General features: G+C 42.2%; 1 protein-coding gene across 7 annotated transcripts in view; it reads left to right on the top strand.

Moving 5' to 3' along the window:
• The window catches only part of CFAP61 (cilia and flagella associated protein 61), a 126,294-nt gene that overhangs the window by 11,054 nt on the left and 90,638 nt on the right, over positions 1-24,602 (top strand). For 6 of the 7 annotated variants that reach the window (XM_028738344.2, XM_028738347.2, XM_028738349.2 and 3 more), the window contains 6 exons: positions 815-941; positions 4,646-4,778; positions 11,053-11,203; positions 14,921-14,976; positions 17,618-17,710; positions 23,729-23,928. In XM_028738344.2, the coding sequence (XP_028594177.2) occupies positions 815-941; positions 4,646-4,778; positions 11,053-11,203; positions 14,921-14,976; positions 17,618-17,710; positions 23,729-23,928 (760 nt within the window). The remainder of the gene's footprint in view (positions 1-814; positions 942-4,645; positions 4,779-11,052; positions 11,204-14,920; positions 14,977-17,617; positions 17,711-23,728; positions 23,929-24,602) is intronic. The other variant, XM_028738346.2, reaches the window with a different exon arrangement.

Here is a 24,602-nt window from a genome sequence, read left to right on the forward strand (position 1 = left end):
CCCAACTTGCCCTCATGCTGTAGCCCCTATAGAACACCAGCTTCCAATGCAGGATCGGGCTATAAGTATATATATTGTTAGTTCTTGGCGGTGTTAACATACTGGAAAACTTAACAAGTCATTAACTACATCTTTGCAAAACCTAGTTCTAAATTACCAACCAGGTTCTAAGTCTTCAGTCCTGTGACTTCTTTCTGAGTGGACATGTATAGGATTATACTATTTTATTATATTTTTAGTATTATTGTAAAAAGCCATTCTATACATCTAGACAGAACATGCACTCTAAAAAATGCTTATTGATCTGTACTGGATAATACCTGCCAAAAGTTGAGAAAAACAATGAACTAGTAAAATATTTTATAATAAGAGCATCTGGAAAATATACCATGATTAAATGACAACAGCAGGTCTAGCATATACTAGTTATGGAAACACGTGTGTACTGATTAAGACAAGAGTCAAAATTTATAGAATTTTCCTGTCCTCTCTGACATCAACATTTAATATTAAAGTATTAGCTTGGGTTTGAGCTCATATTTTGTTCAAAAGCTCTTGGTAGTTATTCATTTTATAATGAATTAATAAAAAAGTATAATGAGGAAAAATTGAGAAATTAACACAAATCATCCAGCCTGTCTTGGTTCATAATCCTTATTTCACTTTAAATATGTGATGTCGCTCTTTATTAAAAATGTTCAACTAATAGTAGGATTTGTACCAGAAACCATTGTTTACTGAAGCATGTTTACTAGTGACTGAAGATATTTAGTGCAAATCATGAATCATTTTCAGAATATTTTATTGTCTTCAGGCATAGACTTGGCAACTGCTTTTTCACCAGTGGAGAGCATAGCAGGTTCAACGTGGGATTCCGACTGTAATCTGTATGTGTCACACAGGCACCAATATTGTCCCCAGCTGTATGTCCGCTGTGCCAGGTAACAGTTACGCATTATTATGTGATTTTTGTGATAGTTAACTTCCTACTCCCTTCTTCATTTGTAGCCTCACAAATTCTAAGTCAGTCATTTTCATATATACCTTTCATTCCTTTCCAAGTTTTAGTTGGGTCAATAATTTATATGGTTATGAGTTGGCTAATTTCCCTATGTTTAAATACGAAGTGGAATATTTTTTACATTGCAAAGAAATTCTGTATTACATAAGCAAAGAAACCAGTGATATTTCAGAGTTCTCATTCTCCAGCAATTTCTAAATGCTGGAACTTTCTGTGGCCTAGTTCTCACTGGGGCAGTCTTTTTGTGTCTGAACTCCAGCACTTTATTCTTCAGATGAGGGTGCACATGACTGAATGTTCTGCCACATTTTTTTTAAAAAAAACCCCTTCTATATGTATAAAACTAAGTGTGAGGGAGAATCATTCTAGTTTCTAGTGTTTTTGGCTGGTTGTTTTTGTATGGAGGAATTGAACTCCCACCTGCCATTTGACGTATACTGGCCTGGTTCATCTGATATGGGGAGCACAAAATATGCAGGCTGCTGGCTCCCAAAAAGGAGCTCACAGTTGCTTTGCTCCTCACTGGTTCTTTTTGTTCCCATTCTGCACTGAACTAAGCCAAGGTTTGTCTTGTGAACCAATCCGCTGTGTGTCTACCACCTTTTTGGCAACTAGACCTCTTTAACTTCAGCAAGTGTTCTCATTTGTCCCATGCACATCATTTAAAAAAATATATATGAAGAGATTTATATTAAATTCATTATAGGATTTGGAGCATTTTCAAGGGTTCAATTGTCTAGTAGATTTCTGAAATAGTTTATTGAACTGTATGATATTTTCAAATAAAAAGGTAAAGGTACCCCTGCCCGTACTGGCCAGTCTTGACAGACTCTAGGGTTGTGCGCTCATCTCACTTTACAGCCAGCGCTGTCCGCAGACACTTCCGGGTCATGTGGCCAGCGTGACAAGCTGCATCTGGCGAGCGAGCGCAGCACACGGAACACCGTTTACCTTCCCGCTGGTAAGCGGTCCCTATTTATCTACTTGCACCCGGGGGTGCTTTCAAACTGCTAGGTTGGCAGGCGCTGGGACCGAACGACGGGAGCGCACCCCGCCGCGGGGATTCAAACCGCCGACCATGCGATCGGCAAGTCCTAGGCACTGAGGTTTTACCCACAGCGCCACCCGCGTCCCTGATATTTTCAAATACCAGCAAGCGATAAATGAGTTAGGAGTACCAAAATGGAAGAAACACAATAGTTAGTTCACCAGTAGAGGTCATCATAAGCCTTGTAACAAAGAACCTGTGCTATAGAAATCACTTTGGAGGGAGGGGATTAATGAATGACCAGAAGTACTTTTCATATCAGAACATTAACACAGTGTCTAAAAGCACTCTTTAGCTTTGGGTTTGTTTACCAAATTCAGTTTAATTAAATGCTAGTTAATGGCATGTCAGTTTGATGGGTGGATTTGGGGTGGGTGTATGCCTGTGGCAGGAGGGGGGTACTCTTCATTCCCTTCCATACTCTTTCCTTCCTTTCAGTTGCCCCCCTTCTCCTTTTACTGTCTATTATTTCACCTTTCCTTTCTAGAGATGCTGGATGACGACAGTGCAAAAGAATCGCTAATCAGTCCCCACAAAGTTTGTCAACAATGACATAGAAAGCTGCCTATTTACACTGACTGGAAATGGCTCTCAAGAAGTTCACAGAGGTCTCTCCCAGTTATCCATGAATATGCCAGGGTTTGAACCTTGGACCTTCTGCTTGCAAACCAGGTGTCTCTCGCATTGCTCAAAGAGACTCTGAAGGGAGGGAACTCCCATCTCTGGGCTGCAGTCAGTGCAAATAAGTATAACCTTAACTAACAAGGACCTCTTTCCAGCAATGGTGTGCTATAGCATTACACAGTAATCTGTGCCAGAATGGTATTGTGCCATCTTGATTGGAAAAGAAATCACCAACATTCCCATGCCTTCTCCTTTGTTATGTACCGTATTGGCCCGAATATAAGCTGCACCTTTAAAATTGGAGGGGGGGAGAGAAAAAAAGAAAAAATACCCAAATATAATTCGCTCCATTCCTCACTGCTCCTGGCTGCATACTGGGGGGAGGGGGTGTCGCGCTGCGTTGCCGGTGGCCTTTCCCCTTCCTCGCTCTTTCCCTTCCCGGCCTTGGGGGAGAGGACAGGGGACTATGCACAGGACGGGCGCCGTTTTGCCATGCTCCTGGCGCTGTTTGCCCCGTGCTCCTGGCTGCATACCTTAAGGTCGTGAATATAAGCTGCACTTTAGTTTTTCACGGTCGGAATTTGGGGGAAAGGTGAGGCTTATATTCAGGCCAATATGGTATATTTAGTATATGTGGTGCCAAAGCGAGCACCCAATACGGTATTTTTAAAGCCCCCACTTTTTATGATCAAATAACTTCTGTGGTGTTCTGTTCCAACCTATGAGCGGTTTGTTCCAAGTAACCAAGGCATTTTGCAGATGATTCCAGGAGCACTTAGATTGTATAGTTTTGTGTATACAAGGTGCTTACTTAATTTTATGCTGCTTTTAAAATAAATTTGGTTGTAAACAGAGCTTCTAGAATGTGCTACTGCATCAAAAATATATTCATCAATAGCTGTGTGTGTGTTGTAAAGCCAAGTTAGATTTACTTGTAAACAGCTTGTCCATGTAAAGAGATGTTCCTAGCTGCCAAGTCAAAGGCATTTCACCAATCTGAGGCTGATCAAGTCTGTGGAGGGGAGACACCCTTTTCTTTTCCATTTGAATTCTCTTTACTAAAATCCTGTCTGCTATTACAAAAGTTAACACATCACATGTTTAGACACTTAGATCTCCAGTCTTTCTTCATTTTCAGATCGCCAGTTATCAGAGTGACTCTTGACTCTTTTACAGACCATATTTGCTATTCCCACGAATGAGCAAGTGAAGTCCAACCATTTTTATATATGATATTTTTCAATATTAAAAATGTTATTTAAGTGTTTAATCCCAGTAATAATCTGCTATGTAAGACAAAAAAGAGGATAAGAAATTGCTGTATCTAATTTCTAACATGGAACATGTTCACCTTCTTGGAACTGTGTGTGTGTGTGTGTGTGTGTGTGTGAGAGAGAGAGAGAGAGAGAGAGAGAGAGAGAGAGAGAATGGAAAATAACTGATAATTTTTCATTACTTTTGAGAGAGAGGCATTCTAAATGTGATCAGAGAAACTCTGTTTTATTGCAGGCATAGGCAAACTCGGCCCTCCAGCTGTTTTGAGACTACAATTCCCATCATCCCTGACCACTGGTCCTGTTACCTAGGGATGATGGGAGTTGTAGTCCCAAAACACCTGGAGGGTCGAGTTTGCCTATGCCTGTTTTATTGTTTTGCATGCTGCAGTGCTGAAACACAAACTGAAATTTATTGGTATATGGTAAGCTTTGCCTCAAATTCATTTGAATGACTTGAATTTGGGTGCAAGGGCCATTTCACAAGTTCACTGAAATATCAAATTAAATGGAATATATTTCAAGGTCACCTACTGTAAATGCTCATCCTGATTTTAAGAAGATCCTCTATACATTGAATATCTTCCACATGATTTTTTTTTTTTGTAAACTTTGTCTTCTGCAAAGTAAAATGTAGATTGTTTCCAGACATTCTTAAACAAGTCATCTCATCTGTAGAGTGGAAGACCATGATGATCTCACCCCTATCTTTGCACGCCACAATGATACCCTGAGAAAAACCTATGGAGATTACTTCCTTGCTGAACTGATAGAAGCACAAGATGAAGAGAATCGTGCTGTAGTTTGTGAGGTGAGTCATAATCTTATTACAAAATAACTGCTGGTCTACTGCTTTTTGCCTTTTTGATGGTTACTGTATGTGCCAATAGGAGGGTAGCTTGGATTAATTTCCAAATACCTGAGAAAACAACAGTTCATCTGGAGGTTGGGACACACTGCCATCACTTCATTTTTTGCATATGATCTGCAGTGTTTGGATGATCAGGGTTGCTTATAATACACCTCTGTTTCTGTGAAAGAAATAATCCAAGCAGTCTTTGATCTTAAATTTACACAGAAATTCACCTCTCCTGAGAAGGAAAATAAAGCAGAGGCAATGGGTAGTCCCCACCTTGCTAAAGACATGTATTCTATCTTTGGCATACCTTTGATAGATGACTCCAGCCAGGATTTGTCATAAGTGTTATCTTTCATAATTTAGTGTTGAAATTTTACTTATTTAGTCACATTTGCATCACATGTCAAAGAAATACAGCATCCAGAAAAATGGACGTGTGCTCAACAGATAATAGCAGCAGAGAAGCAGTTAGAGGCTGAAATATTTTTAGATACCATAAGTCTTTGGTATTACTTGGGGTTGTTAACTTCTGGTTTTAAAAATCCTGCCCCTCCCATGTGAGGCTGAGGAATGGCACAAACTGGCATGTCAAGGGCAGAGCATGGGAAAAGCTGATTGGCACTTGGTAAATCATGGATAGAGCTTAGCAGAATCTGGTGTATCAAGGGTTGAGTTGGCAAAACCAGGATTCTACTGGCTTTTCACTTTTTAGTATAGAAATCATTTAATGTTTGTTTGGCATCTGTTAATTTCTTTATATTGAACTGAACTGATTCCTTTATTCTGTGGGATATTTGGTTGTGGGCTTATGTTTCTGTTTTAAATCATCTGCTACGGTTACATTATAGGATAGTAGTACAGAAAATATGAGGTTTTATAAAACACAACTCCATTAAAAAAGTTACTACTGAGTCTGCCTAACAACTGGGGAAAAAACATTATCTCATCTCTCACTCAACAGCACTTTATAAATATCTAGACAGTCTAGTATAGTGGTTAGCGTGTTGAACTAGGGCCTAGGAAACTAGGGTTCAAATCCCCTTTTGGCCATGAAGCTCACTGGGTAACCTTTGCCAGCCACTGCCTCTCAGCCTAACCTACCTCACAGGGTTATTGTGGGGATTAAATGAGGAGCGGGAGACCCATCCCATGTACTCCTTGGAGGGAAAAAAAGCTTGGATATAAACGCAACAATAAAAACACAGCACCTGGCACCCAGTTTGACTTGGAGTTTTCATTTTACGCTTTGCTAATGAATACCTGTGGGCGCAAAGTGGGAGCATTTTGATTGCAAACATTGCCTTTAGATAACGAGTTGATCACTCCCTTCCCCAGTGCTTCTGTTGCAATCTGTCTTATAGTCCTCCTTCCCTGATTGCTGTCTGTACCTCCAATTCAGGTATAATAATACTGAATTCTGTTGCAAGTTTCTTGTGTATATCTCTGATTTGTCCTAACCTTTCACCTGCAGTGTTAATAGCAGACTACACTGCAGAGTTGACATGAACCATGCAGAGCCACAAACTCCTTTTCAACTTGTTACACTAGGATAATAACAAAGAACAATATTTGCATTTTCATTGGAAAATCTACACATACAAAACAAAAACATTCACAGAAAATAAGAGAACAGAACTGCCTTTGCAGAAGTCTTTTTTCCTGGTGGGAAGGGCAGTGGTACAAATAAATCATGGGTTTTCTCATTGTTTCCTATGAGCTCAGGCCAGCTACAAAATTAGTGGCATCTTTGCTGATGGAGGGAGGATGGACCCCCTTTTTTGTAGAGGTTCCCCCAAAATAATCCTGACCGGCTGCTACCTGTCAGGCTGGACCTAGCCTGACAAACCCGAGGCCAGCCTTCTCCAACATGGTCCCCTCCAGGTGTTTTGGACTACAACTTCCAAGCTGGCTGGGGCTGATGGGACTTGTGGTCCAAATATCTAGAAGGCACCAGGTTGGGTAAGTCTGGTTGAGGCTGTCTGTTTGGAGAAGCGTTTGTAAGTCAGGGATAGGAAACCATCAGCCCCAGCCTGCATGGCCAGTGGTCAGGGATTCTGGGAGTGGTTGCCCAGCAATAGGTTCTCCATCCCAGTTCTAAGCCCTACTGATAAGTGTCCTTCCTCTATTCCACTTCTAGACAAAATAAAAAGTTTTCCCAAACTCCAAAGGACACAGGCTTTAACAAATCCTTGTAAAACAGAGCACAAGGGCTAGCTTATAACTGTGCAGTCTAGCACACGAGGAAGATTTCAGTGAGTAATACTGGAGAAATGCCTTTTTAAAACCAGTGAGGTTAACTGTCAATGTTTGTTTGGTGGGGAAGAGGAGGAAGAAGATAAGGCAGCAGATCACATTCATAGACTTTTAAATTTAAGCAAAACCACAGTCTGAGAACACTTAGTCCCTTACAGAGCATCTCGGGTCAGTTGTTTAATGTGCTTCCCAAGGAGACTAAAGCACTAAGGTGATGCTTCACATTTTTGTGGTAATCTGAGGCCAGTAGAAACCCATCCTTCCTTTGGCAGAGTATAAAGAAAGTTGAATGGAAGTAAAACAAAAAATATGGCTTCCATGTAAGAATCCAGATTCCCAGATACTTTAGATGCCACTGTTGGTCTAAATCAGAATATAGGGATTTGTCATAGCATCAGAAGTAACTGGGAAGTTCTGTCTCCAAGCAACAGAATAATAAGTACTGTAATAGAATTAGTATTCTAGGTTTGTTATAAGCCCTTGGATTTCATTGGTTTGCTAGTGCTCTCTGCCATGTTCTGACTTCAGTCCAATGAAACATTGGTTTCTTTGCCTTAGTATTGCTAAGGTTAGGCAGAAGTGACTGCTTATGATTGAAAAGCAGTTGCCAGCCAGTTTCTTGTTTTAGTTTCGCAGTAGTAACTGTAAACTCTGCTATGGAGTTCATTAGAGGGAAAGTGTTTATTCTTTTACATCATCTTAAGGATCTAGTACTTCCAGGGGGAAAGGGCTGGCTGTGGGACTTCCCTCTTGGTGAATCATCTTCAGGGCTTTGCCTGCCGCTCTTGAATCAATGCAGCAATTAATTATCAGTAAGCGAAGAATTAAAGAATTGGCAGAGTATAGTTGTGAAACTTTAGCTTAAAAAATGCTAGCAAAAATAAAATACTAGCCAGTGGTATGTCAATTTTAGTCATAAATTATGTATTTATCTATTTATCTGTTTTTAAGGGAGATGCATCACCATGTGTTCAAGTGTTATGAGTTCATGGGCCTATTTAATTTTGAGTGCAAAAAAGGTTCATCAGTCTCAAGAGGTTGAAAAACAGTGGTGCAGAGTATTTTTAATAAACTCCTTAGTTTAAATGACACCAGTGTAGCTTGCTTACAGCTTGATTTCAATTAATCATTTAGCAGAGTAAAACACTTGTTCAAAGCTTATCTTATAAATATTGCACCCTTGTCTGGCAATTATCAATACAAACCCAAGAAAATCCTTCAGAGGTTCATCAGTGCTGCTGTAGCTTGGGAAAGCATTGCCGTGTGGGCCAAGATAGAAGTCAGTTTGCCCTCCAAAGAATGAAGCTGGCGGGTTCTTTCTGCACATATGGCAGATAGATTGTTTAATCAGCTTCAGCTGAGCCTTGGGCCTAAAATTACACTGGAGCCAAGCAACTGCAGGGCTCCAGCTTTGTTCAGCTAAGCAAACAAATGATCAAGGGGGAAGGGGAACTATATGTGTTTTTATTTTTATTGAAGTGTTGATGCCAGCTGTGTCAATTCAGTTCTTTAGAAAAATATTGGTTTAGGACCTAGACGAAAAGTTGAACCACTTGGAAAGCTATTTTTGTCTAATACTGTTAGTCAAACAATTGCATGATGCTAAAAGACAGGGCCATTTTCCTTGGTGTTATGACTTCTGTGTGTAACAAAGGGCCTAACAAGATGTAGCACTAAACATGAAGTCACTCACAGCAGCAGCAGCAGCAGCAGCAGCAGTAGTAAAGGCAGGCAGCCCTGCTTTTCACTGGAAACACAAAATGCAGAGGAGGAGTTTGCTCTTTTTCTTCCCGAGTGCAGTGCCAACAAAAATTGTCCCATTGAAAATTAGTCCTGGGAGAGGAAGGTGAAGGATGGTTCCCCACACTTGCTCTAAAGTTTAATTATACAAATTTTGACTGGGAAAATCCTAAGTGTATTTATCAAGGAGACCTTCTGAATAAACCTGCTTAGGATTCATTCAAGTATCTATCTTTGCTTGTATTTTTTAATTTCCCAAGTTCTGAAGAAGAAGTGTGCATGCACACGAAAGCTCATACCAAGAACTAACTTAGTTGGTCTTTAAGGTGCTACTGGAAGGAATTTTTTTTGTTCTTATTAACCATGTTTTTGTTGTAATGGGATCTTTTTCAGTCTTGTCAAATGACTATTCAGTAAGCTGTTATTAAATAGATTGTAATTTCTACCACTTTGAGGGGTCCATATAATACAATCAGGAGGTCTTTGGGCATTTCCTATCCAGGAGAGAGGTGTGGAAGAGCGATTCTTTACTCTCACATAGCAGGGTTAGCACAGTGGCAGTTACAAGCACATTAAAATGCGAAGCCCGGGACTGCAGGCAGCTCTGCGCTGCCTTCGGGAGTCCGGCGTGACTTCACACCGGGCTCCCGAGGGCTGCGCAGAGCTTCCTGAAGCCTGGAGAGCCAGAGGGGTCGGTGCGCACCGACCCCTCTCGCTCTCCAGGCTTCAGCGAAAGCCTGCATTCGCCCCATAGGACGCACACACATTTCCCCTTCATTTTCGGAGGGGGGAAAGTGTGTCCTATAGGGCGAAAAATACGGTACTTAACCCGAGGTACCACTGTATTTCACATTGCATTTGGCATTGCATATTAACAAATACCATATTTTTTGCTCTATAACACGCACCTGACCATAACACGCACATCGTTTTTAGAGGAGGAAAACAAGGGGGGGGGGGAATTCTGAATGAAACAGTGGATGTATCATTTTTGTGCCTCATGCTGTGGTCTGATGGTGAGTTTGGGGTAGCCCAATGCAAAAATCCTGAGAATCCCTGTGGATCTGTGCTTTGTAACCATGTTTTTGCACCATTGTGGCCCCAGGCAACAGTGGGTGCGTGATTTTTTTGGTGCAGGCTGTAGCCATGAACATGCTATGTGATCTGATGGTGAATTTGGGGTGACCCAATGCAAAGATCCTGAGGATCCATGTGGATCCATGCTTTGTAACCACGTTTTAAGTGGGGAGGGAAGGAAAAACACAGAAGGGACAAGGAGCACGAGAGGAGTGTGGCTAAGAATGCAGGAGAGGGGTTTAACGGGAGGGAGGAAAGGAAGGCAAAAGTTTTCCCCCACACACACACCCAAGCCAGCCCTCTCTCTCTCTCTCTCTCTCTCTCTCTCTCTCTCCCCCCCCCCCCCTGCATGTTTTCCGGCTGCCTGCGAGTCCCTAAAATGCTTCCCTGGATGCAGCAGCACCGGAGCACGGAGAGGAATTAGAAGGAAGGACGCGATCCTTTCCTTTCCCCTCTGCTTGCCTGGAGGGGAGGGGATTTGCTTGCTCTTTGTTCCGTTTGAGCAAACAGGAACTGAAACAGAAGTGGGTGGGCAATAGGACCCTGAGGCAGAATGCAGGAAAGCAACAGCTTCCTCTCTCACGGAGCTCCCTCCTCCGTGACGCTCGTGATTGGATTTTTGTCTGATTTTTGCCCCTGCGCTCGGGCCAGCCAGCTCCAGGGACCACACATTCACTCAATAACACGCGCAGACATTTCCCCTTACTTTTTAGGAGAAAAAATCTACGTGTTATAGAGAGAAAAGTACGGTACACTTCTCTAATCAAATTCTACATTATAATACATTGCTCGGTTTGCTCTTAAAATTTCTCCAGAATAAATATATATTTCTTGTAAATATTTCTATTTAAGATATTCTCTGCCAGACATTCTTTAGCTGTGTTATATGAGAAAGCATTCTTTAGGGCACATTGAATTAGATTGGCCAATGGCTTCCCTCAGTCCTTTTTTTCTAAAAAAAAATGTTTAGGGGTACTCTCATTTTCCTACTCATATTGAAATACTGCCCCCAATGAGGCCAAACTTAGATCCACAAAATGTTTAGGGGGGTATGCGTACCCCTGCATCCCCCCAGAAAAAAGCACTGGTGTCCCTTCTTAGCTTTTGAAATACTTTTTTTAAAAAGATTGACATCTGTTCAATTATCATGTTTCAGGATGATGGCGTAGCAGTGGGCTTCATGAGTGTATGCTCTGAAGTGAGTATACAGTTGCTTCATGACTGTTTTGACTTGGGTCCCTTCCACGGACTATGTAAACCACACCCAGATGACATTCTGAAGCCCCCACGGAAGCCAAGTGACATAGGTAAAAATGCAACGCTTTGTACAGTTTAATTAACTGCATTGGTTTGAATATTGTTAAACGCTCAGGTGAGAGACAAGGGAAGTAGGTGGTATTTATATAAGGAACTCATTTTTATAGTAGATTTTTTCCTCTTTTTTTGTTCAGAGGAGAAAGGAAATAGGTGAAATTGCCCAGTCTGTCAGAAGGTTTGAGAAAGTGGTTTCTATACCTAGCCCCCAGGTGAGAGTCTGTTATTACAGAGAGAATCCTACACCCCCCCCCCCCCCGCTGCCTCCAGTGAGAAACAAGGGGAAGTACTTGGTATGAATGTTTTCCATGGGCATTAGAGGGTCACATGAGTTAATATCTGCACCAAAGTCCATGGCAAAAAATATTCAAACTCAGTGAGTAAGCAGCTACTTCCTGTGCTCTTTCAGTCCATTAGGTGGACCTTTCTCTTTCTAATTCCAGCTTGCTCTAACTGTAGACCTTAGTTTTTCTATGTATGTTCCAGTTGTCCTGTGAAGAAATCTTCACCTGAACTAGGGTTGCCATACATCTGGAATTTCCCAGACATTTCCCAAAAAGAGCTCAATAAGTTTTTGTCCTGAATTTACTTCTAGAAATATGGCGACCCTACTTGAACGCAATCCATTTTTCATGGTTAAAGCGGTGCAGGTTGGAGCACAGTCACAGTGTCGTGCAATAAGGCAAATACACCCATTGTAAATTTTCTATTTTCTCAAGTTATTCTAGCATATTGAAGTGTGAACATTGTTAACTTATAACTGAAAGATAATGACATGCATGAGCCTGGGAAAAATGCATTACCATCAGGGGCTTTAACTGAGCTCTTGCAAGTAAATGTGCAGCTTCCAATACCTGCTTTGGTGGTTACGCTATTGTGTGTAGCTTTGAAATGTGGTTAAATTAACCCATGCAAAATTTTACACCAGCAGGGGATGCTACCATTATGTTTTGCACTTGGTTTGACAAATGCTGTTTCATAGGTTTGCTGTTACAAATAATTATGTTTTCATGCAGCTTTAATAAAAAAGGGGTTTTGAACTGATTAGCTTGAAAATGATTATATATTTTTTCTCTCTGAAAATGTAATAAAAAACCATTTTTGAGCCATCTTGATGTAAGTGGTATTTTTCACAATAATTATAGTAATTTGGTTGTTGCTGTATCTGGAATTAGAAATTAGTAGTTACAGCATTTCTAACAGAGAATGAATTATTCTGTTGTAGCTTTCACATTGAATTGACTTTTTCAGCCAACCTGCTGATTTTCACCTCCAGTATTAATTCATCTCTTCCTATGATATTGTTTAAGGACTTTTTTAAAAATATAGTTAAAATGAGGGTTATGGTCCTCCAATATTTATTCTTGGCATATCTAAATCACAGTAATAATGCAGTAATTAAATTGATGCTGGTGAATTATAAGCATGTTTAAAGGAAGTTCTGAAGCTCTAATTAATTTGCATATAAAATGTAACCCTATTAGATTAAAAAATATTATTTGGCAGTTAAGTATGCTAATTACTTGTTCACCCGAAATAGTTAGAATATGTTGTGGTTAGAGCATCCTTAATTATGCCATGTAGGGTAAGCTTGTTTTTTTACTGTTAGTGTTTTTCATTATCTGTTCATGTTTCCTAAGGCTGCAGTTGAAACCACATTTACTTGAGAATAAGCCTCGTTGAATTCAATAGGACTTGATTTTGAATTATTGAAGCCTAAGTGTGTAGGATATGAAGCTTATGAAAATACCCTTTAATTCTCTACCTTGGGAAGGATTTACTCTGGCTCTCATATGTTGTGAATTTGCTGTCATATTGCTTTGCTTACTACCGTATTTTTCGCCCTATAGGATGCACTTTTCCCCCTCCAAAAATGAAGGGGAAATGTGTGTGCGTCCTATGGGGCGAATACAGGCTTTCGCTGAAGCCTGGAGAGCGAGAGAGGTCGGTGCGCACCGACCCCTCTCGCTCTCCAGGCTTCAGGAAGCTCTGCGCAACCCTCGGGAGCCCGGCGCTGGAAGCAGAGCGCCTGGCGCTTCAGGAAGACATCCGCAGCCTAGGGAGCCCTGCGGGAGTTCCCGCAAGGCTTCCTAGGCCGCGGATAGCAGCCTGCTTCCTGGGGCACGGGGCGCGCTGAAAGCAGAGCGCCCCGCGCTTCGGGAAGACATCGGGCAGCTCCACAAGCTCGGGGGACAGCGGGGAGGCGCAGCGCTGCCATCCCGCTGTTCCTCGACCTGGTTTGGAGGCTGGCGCTGGGGAGAAGTGCGCCTCTCCCCAGCGCCAGCCCCACAAGCTGGGGGACAGCGGGGAGGCACAGCGCCGCCATCCCGCTGTTCCCCGACCTGGTTTTGGGGGGGAAATAAAGGGAATCCCCCCCCTTTATTTCCCCCCCAAAAAACTAGGTGTGTCCTATGGTCCGGTGCGTCCTATGGGACGAAAAATACAGTAATTTCTCTGTGTCACTTAAATGATCTGTATTAGGTATTTTGTTTTAAGATTTTCACAGCTTTGAGGCATTGGCAGTTTAAAAGCAATATATAAATAAATGTGAATAATGTATCATAACAGTATCTTAGTTGTGCAGGCAATTAACAGACTCTCAAGTCCTATTAGTCTTTCTGGAATGTACATGTATTAATCCCCAGATGTCTGTTTGGGAAACCAATGAAGAAATTTATTGCAACATCAGTCAAGGCAGTCAAGGAGATGCAAAATAGTAAATACCTCGGGTTACATACGCTTCAGGTTACAGACACTTCAGGTTACAGACTCTGCTAACCCAGAAATAGTGCTTCAGGTTAAGGACTTTGCTTCAGGATGAGAACAGAAATCACCTGGTGGCAGCGCGGCAGCAGCAGGAGGCCCCATTAGCTAAAGTGGTGCTTCAGGTTAAGAACATTTTCCGGTTAAGAACGGACCTCCGGAATGAATTAAGTTCTTAACCCGAGGTACTACTGTACTCTTGAATGACCAAATCGTCACTATTTCACTATATCCTTCACATTATGCCAAACTAAATGTGAAAGTACACTCAAATGCATGAAAAGGAGTGAGTTAGGCCCCATCCCCTTTTTAAAAAGAAATTCAAATTTGGGAAAGCAGAAAAGAGCCAAACATGTAACAGGAAAAGAAGAACCTCAGCCGTAAGTAGTTTTAAGGATGGATATAATAGAAGAATTGATTATACCATTTTGAATATACCAAGGGCAGCAGAGAAATAAAGTAAGATGGAACAAGGAGAATAGCAAATAGATTTGTATTTTGTTCAGTGCTTAAAGCAACAGGAACTTTTTAATGCAAAAGTGTTGCGTCACAAAAGTCTTTAGAAAATTGGTAACATTGCTCTCAAAGCAGCAGTTTCAGCATCTAATGAGGGATACTAAAAATTTTATGGTACTATTACCTTGCCTCAAACTGGGGAGCCAGTCCTCCTCCATATGTTGTTGGGCTTGCAACTCCCAGCATCCTTAGCCATGGGCCATGCTGGCTGAGGCCGATGGGAGTTGGAGTCCAGCAGCATCTGGAGGGCCATGGGGTCCCCCTTCCTGCTGTCCAAAACTGAATAAATGTATAGCACAGAATATAAAAACTCAGAACACAAGCTTGCAAGAGAAATTACTTAGTGTTGCTTTCCATTTCATTATTGATCCCATTATTAATCTCTTAATTTTCTTCTTTTTATTCTCTCTTCACTTCTCACCTCCATCCAGCTGATGAAACCAGTGTAACAAGTCAAAAAGAAGAAACACCAGATATGGATAGTGAGGTAAATATCACAAAGAATTCATTAGACTGAAAACAAAGCGATTGAACAGAAGGTGACTTTAGAAATCATATGACATGGTATAAGTGATGTCTCACAGCGTTTGGAAATGAATGATGGAAAGGCACATTTTTAAAAAGTGTATTGTTAACAATATACAAACATATAAAACTCTCAGAAACTATTATTCATTCATTCATTCATTCATTCATTCATTCATTCATTCAGTTTATGCACCACCCTATACCTGGAGGTCTCAGGGCAGTTCACATGCAATTAACTGACAATATACACTAAGTACAATCAAAACATGGTCACTTTTGAGTCCATTTGCACTTCAGAAGAGTGAACTAGTTGCATGTTTATCTTCCTCACTGATATAGGTGGGACATAAATGTAAGTCTAGTTTGTGCCCACTTTTAGCTCTGTGATTCAGAAAGAGAAGCATATTTTCCATGATAATATGCAGAGTAAGGCACCCAGCTGCCTGAGTCTCCCAAGATCCTTGGCCCCCCTTAATTAAAAAGACTGAAGTAGACCAAGAAGCAGTGAAGATAGCTTGAGAAACCTGGGGGAGACCAGGGAAAGTCTTTCTCTGTCAGGCAAACACAGGGTTGGAGCAGACTTGAAGAGGAATGGTGTGGAGCTAGGGATGGGGTTTGTTGAAAGTTGAAAGTCTTCAACAGATGTCCAAAAGACAGCAGAAATTGTTCCTGTCTTATATATGTAATAGGACAGAGTTCTAAAGGTAGCACCACTACACTAAAGTCCAGGTTCCTACAGTATGCGGAATGCACCCACAGATAGGGTGGTGCCTGCAAGATGCCCTCTCCTGCAAAGTACAGTGATCAGTTGGGTGTATAAGGGATGAGACAGTCTTTTAGGTGTCCTGGTCACAAGCCATATAGGGCTTTATGCACCAGCCCCAGTAACTAATTTGCAGCCAGTGCAATTCTTTTAGCTCTTGTGTAATATGGCTCCCTTCTTCCGCAGGGAGCCACTGCATTTTGCACTAGTTACAGCTTCCAGGGCAGTCTCAAGGGCAGCCCTACATAGAGAACATTGCAGCAATCCAGTCTGTAGGTTACCACCACATATATGGTAGTGGTTAGGCTATTCTGGTCCAAAAATGGCCACAGTTGTCCTACTAGCCAAAGTTGGTGAAAGCCTCTCCTATCCATTGAGGTCACCTCTTGTGACAGAGATGATTCCAGAAGCACTTTCAGAGTACAAACCTGCTTCTCTATTTATTATATATTATATTGATTGTATTTATATCTTACCTTTTTCTCCAAGGAGCTCAAGGTAGTGTACATGACTGCCCCTCCTCAGCTAATCCCAATAACAACCTTGTGAGGTAGATTAAGCTGAGAGGCAGTGACTGGCCCAAGGTCACCCAGTGAGCTTCACGGCCAAGTGGGGATTTGAACCCCAGTCTCCCATATCCTAGTTCACACACATAGGATAACACTTCAAGCATCTGATGAAGTGCACTGTATTGTTATGAAAGCTTGTTTCATAATAATAATTATGAAATAATATTTTTTTAAAAAATATTATTATTTATACCCCGCCCTCCCCAGTCAGAGCCAGGCTCAGGGCGGCTAACACCAGTAAAATTATAATTATACAATTATAATAAAGCAAATTATAATAAAGCAAAACATAATAGGGGAAAACAACAACAACAAAACAATTTAAAATACAGGTTAAAATGCAATTTAAAATGCAGCCTCATTTTAAAAGTAGCCCATGGATCAAAACTGTAAGGGGAGGGAAAACATGAGGGTCAGACTGAGTCCAAACCAAAGGCCAGGCAGAACAGCTCTGTCTTGCAGGCCCTGCGGAAAGATGTCAAGTCCCGCAGGGCCCTAGTCTCTTGTGACAGTGTTCCACCAAGTCGGGGCCAGTACTGAAAAGGCCCTGACCCTAGTTGACACCAATCTAACCACCTTGTGACTTGGGACCTCCAAAGTGTTGTCATTTGTGGACCTTAAGGTCCTCTGGGATATACCAGGAGAGGCAGTCCCGTGGGTATGTGGGTCCTAGGCCACGTAGGGCTTTAAAGGTCAAAACCAGCACCTTAAACTTGACCCTGAACTCCACCGAGAGCCAGTGCAGTTGGTAAAGCACTGGATGAATGTGGTCCCGTGGCAAGGACCCTGTAAGGAGCCTCACCGCGACATTCTGCACCCGCTGGAGTTTCTGGATCATAATGAATGAATGAATTTACTTTATTATGGTCACAGATCAGCATAAGCAAAACATCTAAATAAATAGCATAACAGTATCTCTAAGCAGATAATTATTAAATTAATTGGGAACAAGAGCCAAATGTAGATTAAAACATATACATAGAATACTTGATTAAGCATAGATAATGGATGAATAAAAACCGATAAGGAAAATTTAAAGGAGATCAGTTAAAAAAGACCAGCTTTATGGGGTGGGGCTTCAAAAGTTTCTTAATGACTTTGTTAGTCTTTAAGGTGCCATAAGACTCTTCATTGTTTTTGCTGCAAGAGACTAACATGGCTGTCCCTCTGGAAATTATTTAAAACATTGATACTGATTGTTTCACTATAGAGATGTACACATAGTGTTTAACAAAACATTTCATATTCATTTATTTGTATTTCTTCAGAGAGGTAGCAAAATTGGGAGCTTCCTTTCTCAAGCTTCACATGCTAGCACAAATGCTAGTAAAAGAGAAAGCATTCTTCGTACAACGTCAGAGGTGAGGCCCATTGAAATTAATAGTTTACAGCCTTAGTTATTCATATCTTGATACTTTAAAAATGTTCTCTCTGCTTTTAAAATGTTCTCTCTGCTGCTAGACATCAAAATTTAAGTCATTATCACTAGTTCAGAATATGGGAGACTCTTTAGTACTGGTGGTAGCTCAGACTAGAATGGTACAGAATGGCTGTGATGGTGCTTGGAATCTAGAGCTAAATGGCTGAAAATTCTGCATCTTAACTTCTCCCAGTTCTGCTTACCTTAGAAGTAACAAAACCAGCTTACTTAAATCACTCCCATTTTGATCACAAAATGATACACAACAGTTGGTGATACAAAACTTTAGTTTGTTCATACACAACAGTTGGTGATACAAAACTTTAGATTGTTCATTGTTGTGTTTCAGCAAAAGAAGGAAAATTTATATAACCCAAATTACAGCACTAGGAGAAATCAGTCAACTGTGGGCTGAGTGAAATAGGTCAGTCAGGGAAGGGAATGTTGATAATGAGCCAGTAAGAGTTTCTGTCTCTTCTCTCAGGATCCCACCACAGGTAAGTTTGATGTGCCACTCGGGCATTGCAGTTTGGAGTGTTCTCCAAGGGTTGGGTCTTATTGCGTAGCCTCTGGCAGTGGACCTTCTCTTAGCATCAGGTTAATATCAGGCAATATGATCTCTAAGGCTTCTCTGTTCTGGCACCAGGCCTCAAGCGCTTCAGACAGGTCTCACTATTCTTCACCCTCTCTACTTTCCCCTCTCTTTTCTGAGTCAGCTTGTCTCTCTTGCCCCTTTTTTTGCAACCAGCTGTCTTCAGGGGAGTAGGAAGGGCGGGCTGTGGGGTGGATCGCCCCAGGTGTCATCCCTGAGGGGGTGTGACAAAATCCCCCCAGGTGCAATCGCCGCTGTGCCGAATCTCCACCCCCCCATGCAGTCGCCCCGCCCCCTGGGCAGATCGCCCCCACCCCCAGGTGCCCAAGCAGCTTGCTCCGCCGCTGGGTGTCTTAAGTCTTCTGTCTCCTTCATCCCTCCACACCAATTCCCAGCATTCTCTTGTGTTTGGAGCAACATATTGCTTTGCATTTCGATTTTGTATATACTACTACTACTACTACTACTACTACTACTACTAATAATAATAATAAATTTTATTTATACCCTGCCCTCCCCAGCCAAGGGCGGCTAACAACCAATAATAAAAACAAGCTGATTAAAATACAACTTAAAAAACAATATTAAAATACAAATTAAAACATTAAGATGCAGCCTCTTCACAGGAGGAGAAAGGAAAAAAGAAAGAGGGGGAGGGAATCAAATTGATTCTAAGCCAAAGGCCAGGCGGAACAAATCTGTACTCCACCGGGAGCCAGTGCAGCTGGAAAAGCACTGGGTGAATATGCTCCCATGGCAGAGACCCCGTGAGGAGCTTCGCTGCAGCATTCTACAGCATTACTGGGACAGCTTCAAGGGCAGCCCCGCGTAGAGCGAATTACAGTAATCAAGTCTGGAGATGACCGTCGCATAGATCACTGTGGCCAGGTCGGGGCGGGAAAGCTAAGGGGCCAACTGCTTGATGCGGCGAAGATGTAAAAATGTCGCATTGGCTGTTGCTGTAACCTCCGTGGAAAAGGGAGGCGTCAAGGATTACACCCAAACTCTTAACGGAAGGCAATGACACTAATTGGGCCCCCGTAAGAGAAGGCAGTTGGTCCCTCATTCCCATACCATCCCGACCCAGCCAGAGGACCTCTGTCTTCGAAGGATTTAGTTTCAATCGGCTCCCACAAAACCATCCAGCCACAGCTTCCAAACATCTGGTCAGTGTGTCTGTGGCCAAGTCGATGTGGCCATCCATCAGCAGATAGAGCTGAGTGTCATCAGCATATTGGTGACAACCCAGCCCCAAGCTCCGGACAATCTGGGAAGGGGGCGCATAAAGATGTTAAAAAGCATCAAGGAGAGGATTGCACCCTGCAGCACTCCACACACTGAGGAGTGGCGCGACGACATCTCCCTCCCTAGCACCACCCTCTGTCCCCGACCAGAGGTAAAAGAGCACAGCCATTTACGGGCTATGCCCTGTATTCCCACGTCGGCGAGGCGGTGGTCCAGAAGATTGTGATCAACCATATCAAAGGCTGCTGACAAATCTAAGAGAATCAGCAGTCCTGAACCGCTTCGATCCAGTTGTCTATGGAGATCATCTGCTAGGGCGACCAGAGCCATCTCGGTCCCAAAACCAGGGCGGAATCCATTCAATTCGTTTGAAAAATACAGTACTTACACATTTTCACCTGTTGTAAGAAGTGTGATGAGAAACCCCAGCCTTCCCCTCAGTTCTTGCAAGGTGGGCAAGAATTGTCATGGAAGTTGTGCAGCAATCCTCGCCCCTTCCTAGGTCCAATGTTGAGAAGAAGTCTAGGGTCTTGTCTGGCCTTGCACAGCTCAGTTACCTGTAGTACTTTTGGCCACACAGTAGCCAAATCACATGGGGCCTTTGCCTTATGTACACTTGTTTTTGCATTTCTGTCACACTCTACTTAGTAATCTTCAAATTTCTGTATATTACATCTTTCTGTTATTGGGAAAGCTGACTGTTCCCACTACTGGGGAGGCAAGACTGCAAACACACGGTAAACACATGCATGCAAAGTGTTGGTGCTTGGTCTTGGCACTTCAGATATTCTCAGTCTTTGTTCTTTTATTTCAGCCTTGTGGTCCAGCAGTTGTTTGACTACTTTCCTAATCCCCCTTTTATGTTGTTCCATGTCCCTTCAAAGGCTACTTCCTCTTTTTCAAGAAACTAGCCTTTTCTACACATCTTCTTTATGTAATTTTTTGTCCTCATCTTGCTTTTCAGTTTCTCCATTTCAGAAAGGTTTCCCCCCCTCTGTGCACCTTTTCGGTTGCTCCCATTCACAGATAAAAGGTTGGTCTCGCACATTCACAAAAGTACCAAGTGCACTATTTGGGTGAGCTTCAACTGTGCTCTCTCCGTACCATCAGGCTTGATATGTGACTAGACTATCGTGTCTTTTTCATATCCGCTGATATTATGTTGGGTATTGTACATAATTTGAAATTTGTTTCATTGGGTTCAGCTGAATTCAGGGCCCATGTTTTATAGTATTTTGACTGAACTTGATTTGTTTCTGAAACTTGCCTTGAACATATGGGGAGATAATCAGATTAAACTCTGGAAAGTACTGGCTTGGTTTCAAATGTGGTGCCAATTCATCGCTGCAAACCGTGTTTGGCATCTTTTCTTATTTAGTGCTAGGATTTGTATTCATCGTAACTTAATTCTCTTTTCTATCGACATTTAATTTTAAGTGATGATTTCCTGCCTATCTTTTCAATTTATGTAGCATTAATATAAGTGATCTAACCAGATGTAATGGTTTCACATTTAATATTCAAACAGATATTGTACACTTCAAAGTTACTGCATAAATCTCTCCTTTAACACCATGCCATGCTTCTGAAGTGGTTAACATGACTCTTATTTGTGACCAAAGCAGATATTTTCTCCTTTTCTAGATCCATTTTTCTTTTTTTTTCTTTTTTTTATAATAATATTTTATTAAAGTTTTACAAAAAAATAACATCAACAAAACATCAATAAAAAGAATCACAAAAAGCAAAACAACAGACATCAAAAAACCAAACAGGAAAAACAGAAAAAAGAAAAATACAAAAGAAAAAATTTACCATAAAAAGAACTCTCTTTCATATTGATAAATTTCAAAAACCTTATTCGCTTTACTTCCACCCACCCTCCCTTCTTGTATTCTACATTAGAACGATTGTTCAGCAAGATCGTTCATTTATTCATTTTAAACTTTTTATCCTTCCCTTTATAATCTTATTTAACTTAATAGCTAGAACCCCTTCATTTCATTTTCAGAACCTTCAGCATTCATAAATTTTACAGTGTTTTTGTAAATAAGCTTTAAACTTCTTCCAGTCCTCTTCCACCTGCTCCTCCCCTTGATCTCGGATTCTGCCGGTCATTTCTGCCAGTTCCATGTAGTCTATTACTTGCGTCTGCCACTCTTCCAAGGTGGGTAGATCTTGCGTCTTCCAGTGCTTTGCAATGAGTATTCTTGCTGCTGCTGTAGCGTACATGAAAAAAGTTCTGTCCTTCTTTGGCACCAATTGGCCGACTATACCCAGGAGAAAGGCCTCTGGTTTCTTTCTAGATCCATTTTTCAACTGATTTTCTGTGAGATGATTTTGCCAAGAATGCAGATAGATTGCTATTTTGTAATGATATTACTCCCTGTAAGTTATATTTAGGGTTCAGTCTTATACTGAAGATCTGTTTGCTGATAGGCTGTAGGGTTAGACAGAAGCCCTGGCCAACCAGCAGGATGCCTGATACACTGTTATCATGACAGGTACATTGGTGGAACACCTGTGATTGACAAGTGGAACCATCCTATCATGTGGCATGTGAGGAGGAGGCAGCGGTGTAGCTAGCTGCTCGGGTGCCCGGTGCGGCACACACGTCCTGCAGCCGGGGGCGAGGCGAGCTGCCCATGGGGGTGGGGTGCGCTGTGTGGAGCCTCTCCACCGCCTCCCCCTCAGCTGTGGGGCGGCTGAGGGAGAGGTGGTGGGCAGACACAAGCCCCACACTGCCTTTTCAGGAGAGACGCGTGGCTCGGGCACACTGCAGGCCCGGTGGTAAGTCCCAGCCCCCGCGGTGTGGTGCCCAGTGCCAGCCGCGTTTCTTTATGTTTGTTGACTGAACTAAAAAGTTTCGTGAGCCCATTTTTTAATACAATATGGTTTTTTTAAAATCTCATAGTTTTGTCATTTTGTCACACACACCCCAGTGATGACACATGGGACGGCCCGCTCCACCCCTTCCTCCTGTCAGGATTCGTCCTACTTGCATGTAGGACCTCAATAGAGACACATGCCGACTGGCATGTTCTCTCCCTCCTGATCGGTCATTCAGGAGCTTCAAAAGCTTTCTCCAGCCTGAACATCACAGTGGCTGATACCAAGAGGCATCAGCATGCTTAAGGATCCGCAGAGTGTGAGCAGATTGAGTAACAGACTCAGCAACGCAGCATTTTGGCTAAACTACTTTATTTACATATAATACACCCAGAGCATTCTGACTCTGCTCCTTCCTCTTTCTCACCAGACAGCAAAGAGAAAGATCAAAGGACAATACAGAAGTCCCACATCACGGAACACAGTATTCCAAACATCCTTTCTCCATCACTTCCCACACTGTGGAATGAAAACATACACTGTCATGTGATAGAAAACAATCCCATGACTGCAAGCACGGAGCAAGAATCCTAACACCTCCACCACTGGGAGGAGGTACTCAGCCGCTGGCCGTTTTTCCTCTGAAATTACCTCTTTCAAACTGCCTTTCTCTTCACAGTGAGAAAAAACATAGGATTTTTTTCCTCTTGGCAAGGGAGGGGAAGCACATTGAATGGATGATTTTGAAAAGTAAAACGGCTGTCATAGAGAGGACTAACTTACTCCACACTCACCATTCCTCATCCTCATCCTAGCCTCAAGTAGCAATCAGAGAAAAGTTACACTGAAACTCTGAATAATGGGTTGTTCACATCAAATTTTGTGCATTTATCATGGCAGTAAGTGTTTAAACAAAACCAGTACAGTGGTACCTCAGGTTACAGACGCTTCAGGTTACAGACTCTGCTAACCCAGAAATAGTGCTTCAGGTTAAGAACTTTGCTTCAGGATGAGAACAGAAATCGTGCTCCGGTGGCGCCACGGCAGCGGGAGGCCCCGTTAGCTAAAGTGGTACCTCAGGTTAAGAACAGTTTCAGGTTAAGAACAGACCTCCGGAACGAATTAAGTACTTAACCCAAGGTACCACTGAATTGTACTAGTGTATAAAACTGTACTTTTAGAGTTGCTCTTGGGGGGGGGGCTATAAGCCATTTTATTTATAACGTTAAAGCTACCATTAAAAAAGTGAATTTAGAAATATCTTAATTGTTTTTTCATTGCTTCTCACTGTAGAGAGAGGGAGGACTTGCTAGAGTTTCATCAGAACGGCCAGAAACCAGCAGTTTAGAAATCAGCAGAAGCAAGGATTTGAAAATCTCCAAGACACCATCCATTCTGACTGTGGAGACAGAGCCTTTCCGTCCTACATATAAAGGAGAAGTGAATGCTTTTTGTATACAGCTCTTTTGTATTGATGAGAAACATGAAACAAGGCAAGTACCATAAGTAATCTAGATATTTGATTTTAAATGGAAAAAAATGAGAGTACAGTCATACCTCAAGTTGCAAAAGTGATCCGTGCAGGAGGCACGTTCGCAACCCGCAGCGCCGGGTTACTTCCGGGTTCCAGCGCTTCTGCGCATGCACGAGCTTCGAGACCCAGAAGTAACCTGTTCCGGTACTTCCGGGTTCAGCACAGACCGCAGCCCGCAGCGTTCACAACCCGAGGTATGACTGTATATTTTATATTTTTGATTTCTTTAATGTTTACTGACTTTTATTTATTTAAAATGTATAAGATTAAACTTCCCAATCAGTCAAGCCAAGCACCAAAAACCATGGTGTTTTAAATGGAATCCCAACCCGTAATCTGGCAGCTGCATTTTGAACCAGTTGAAGTTTCCAGGTCATCTTCAAGGACACCCCCTTAGGAATCGAGGTTGCCACCAGCCTGTCAGCACTTGAGTCGTCATTGAGGCAGAGGGAGCCGTTCTCTTCCTTGCCTGCCCCTATCCATGATCCTGTTCAAAGCACTAATAGCTGTGAGGCAGTTCCTTCAGCCTTCTCTCCAAGTGTTCTGTCCCCTCCCAATGCCTATGCCTCTCCCTCAGCATCTCCATTTATCTCTGCATGCTGAGAGAGCAGGCGTGCCCTCCTGCCTTAATTT

Source organism: Podarcis muralis, chromosome 8, assembly GCF_964188315.1.
Source record: "Podarcis muralis chromosome 8, rPodMur119.hap1.1, whole genome shotgun sequence".
Taxonomy (NCBI): Eukaryota; Metazoa; Chordata; class Lepidosauria; order Squamata; family Lacertidae; genus Podarcis; species Podarcis muralis.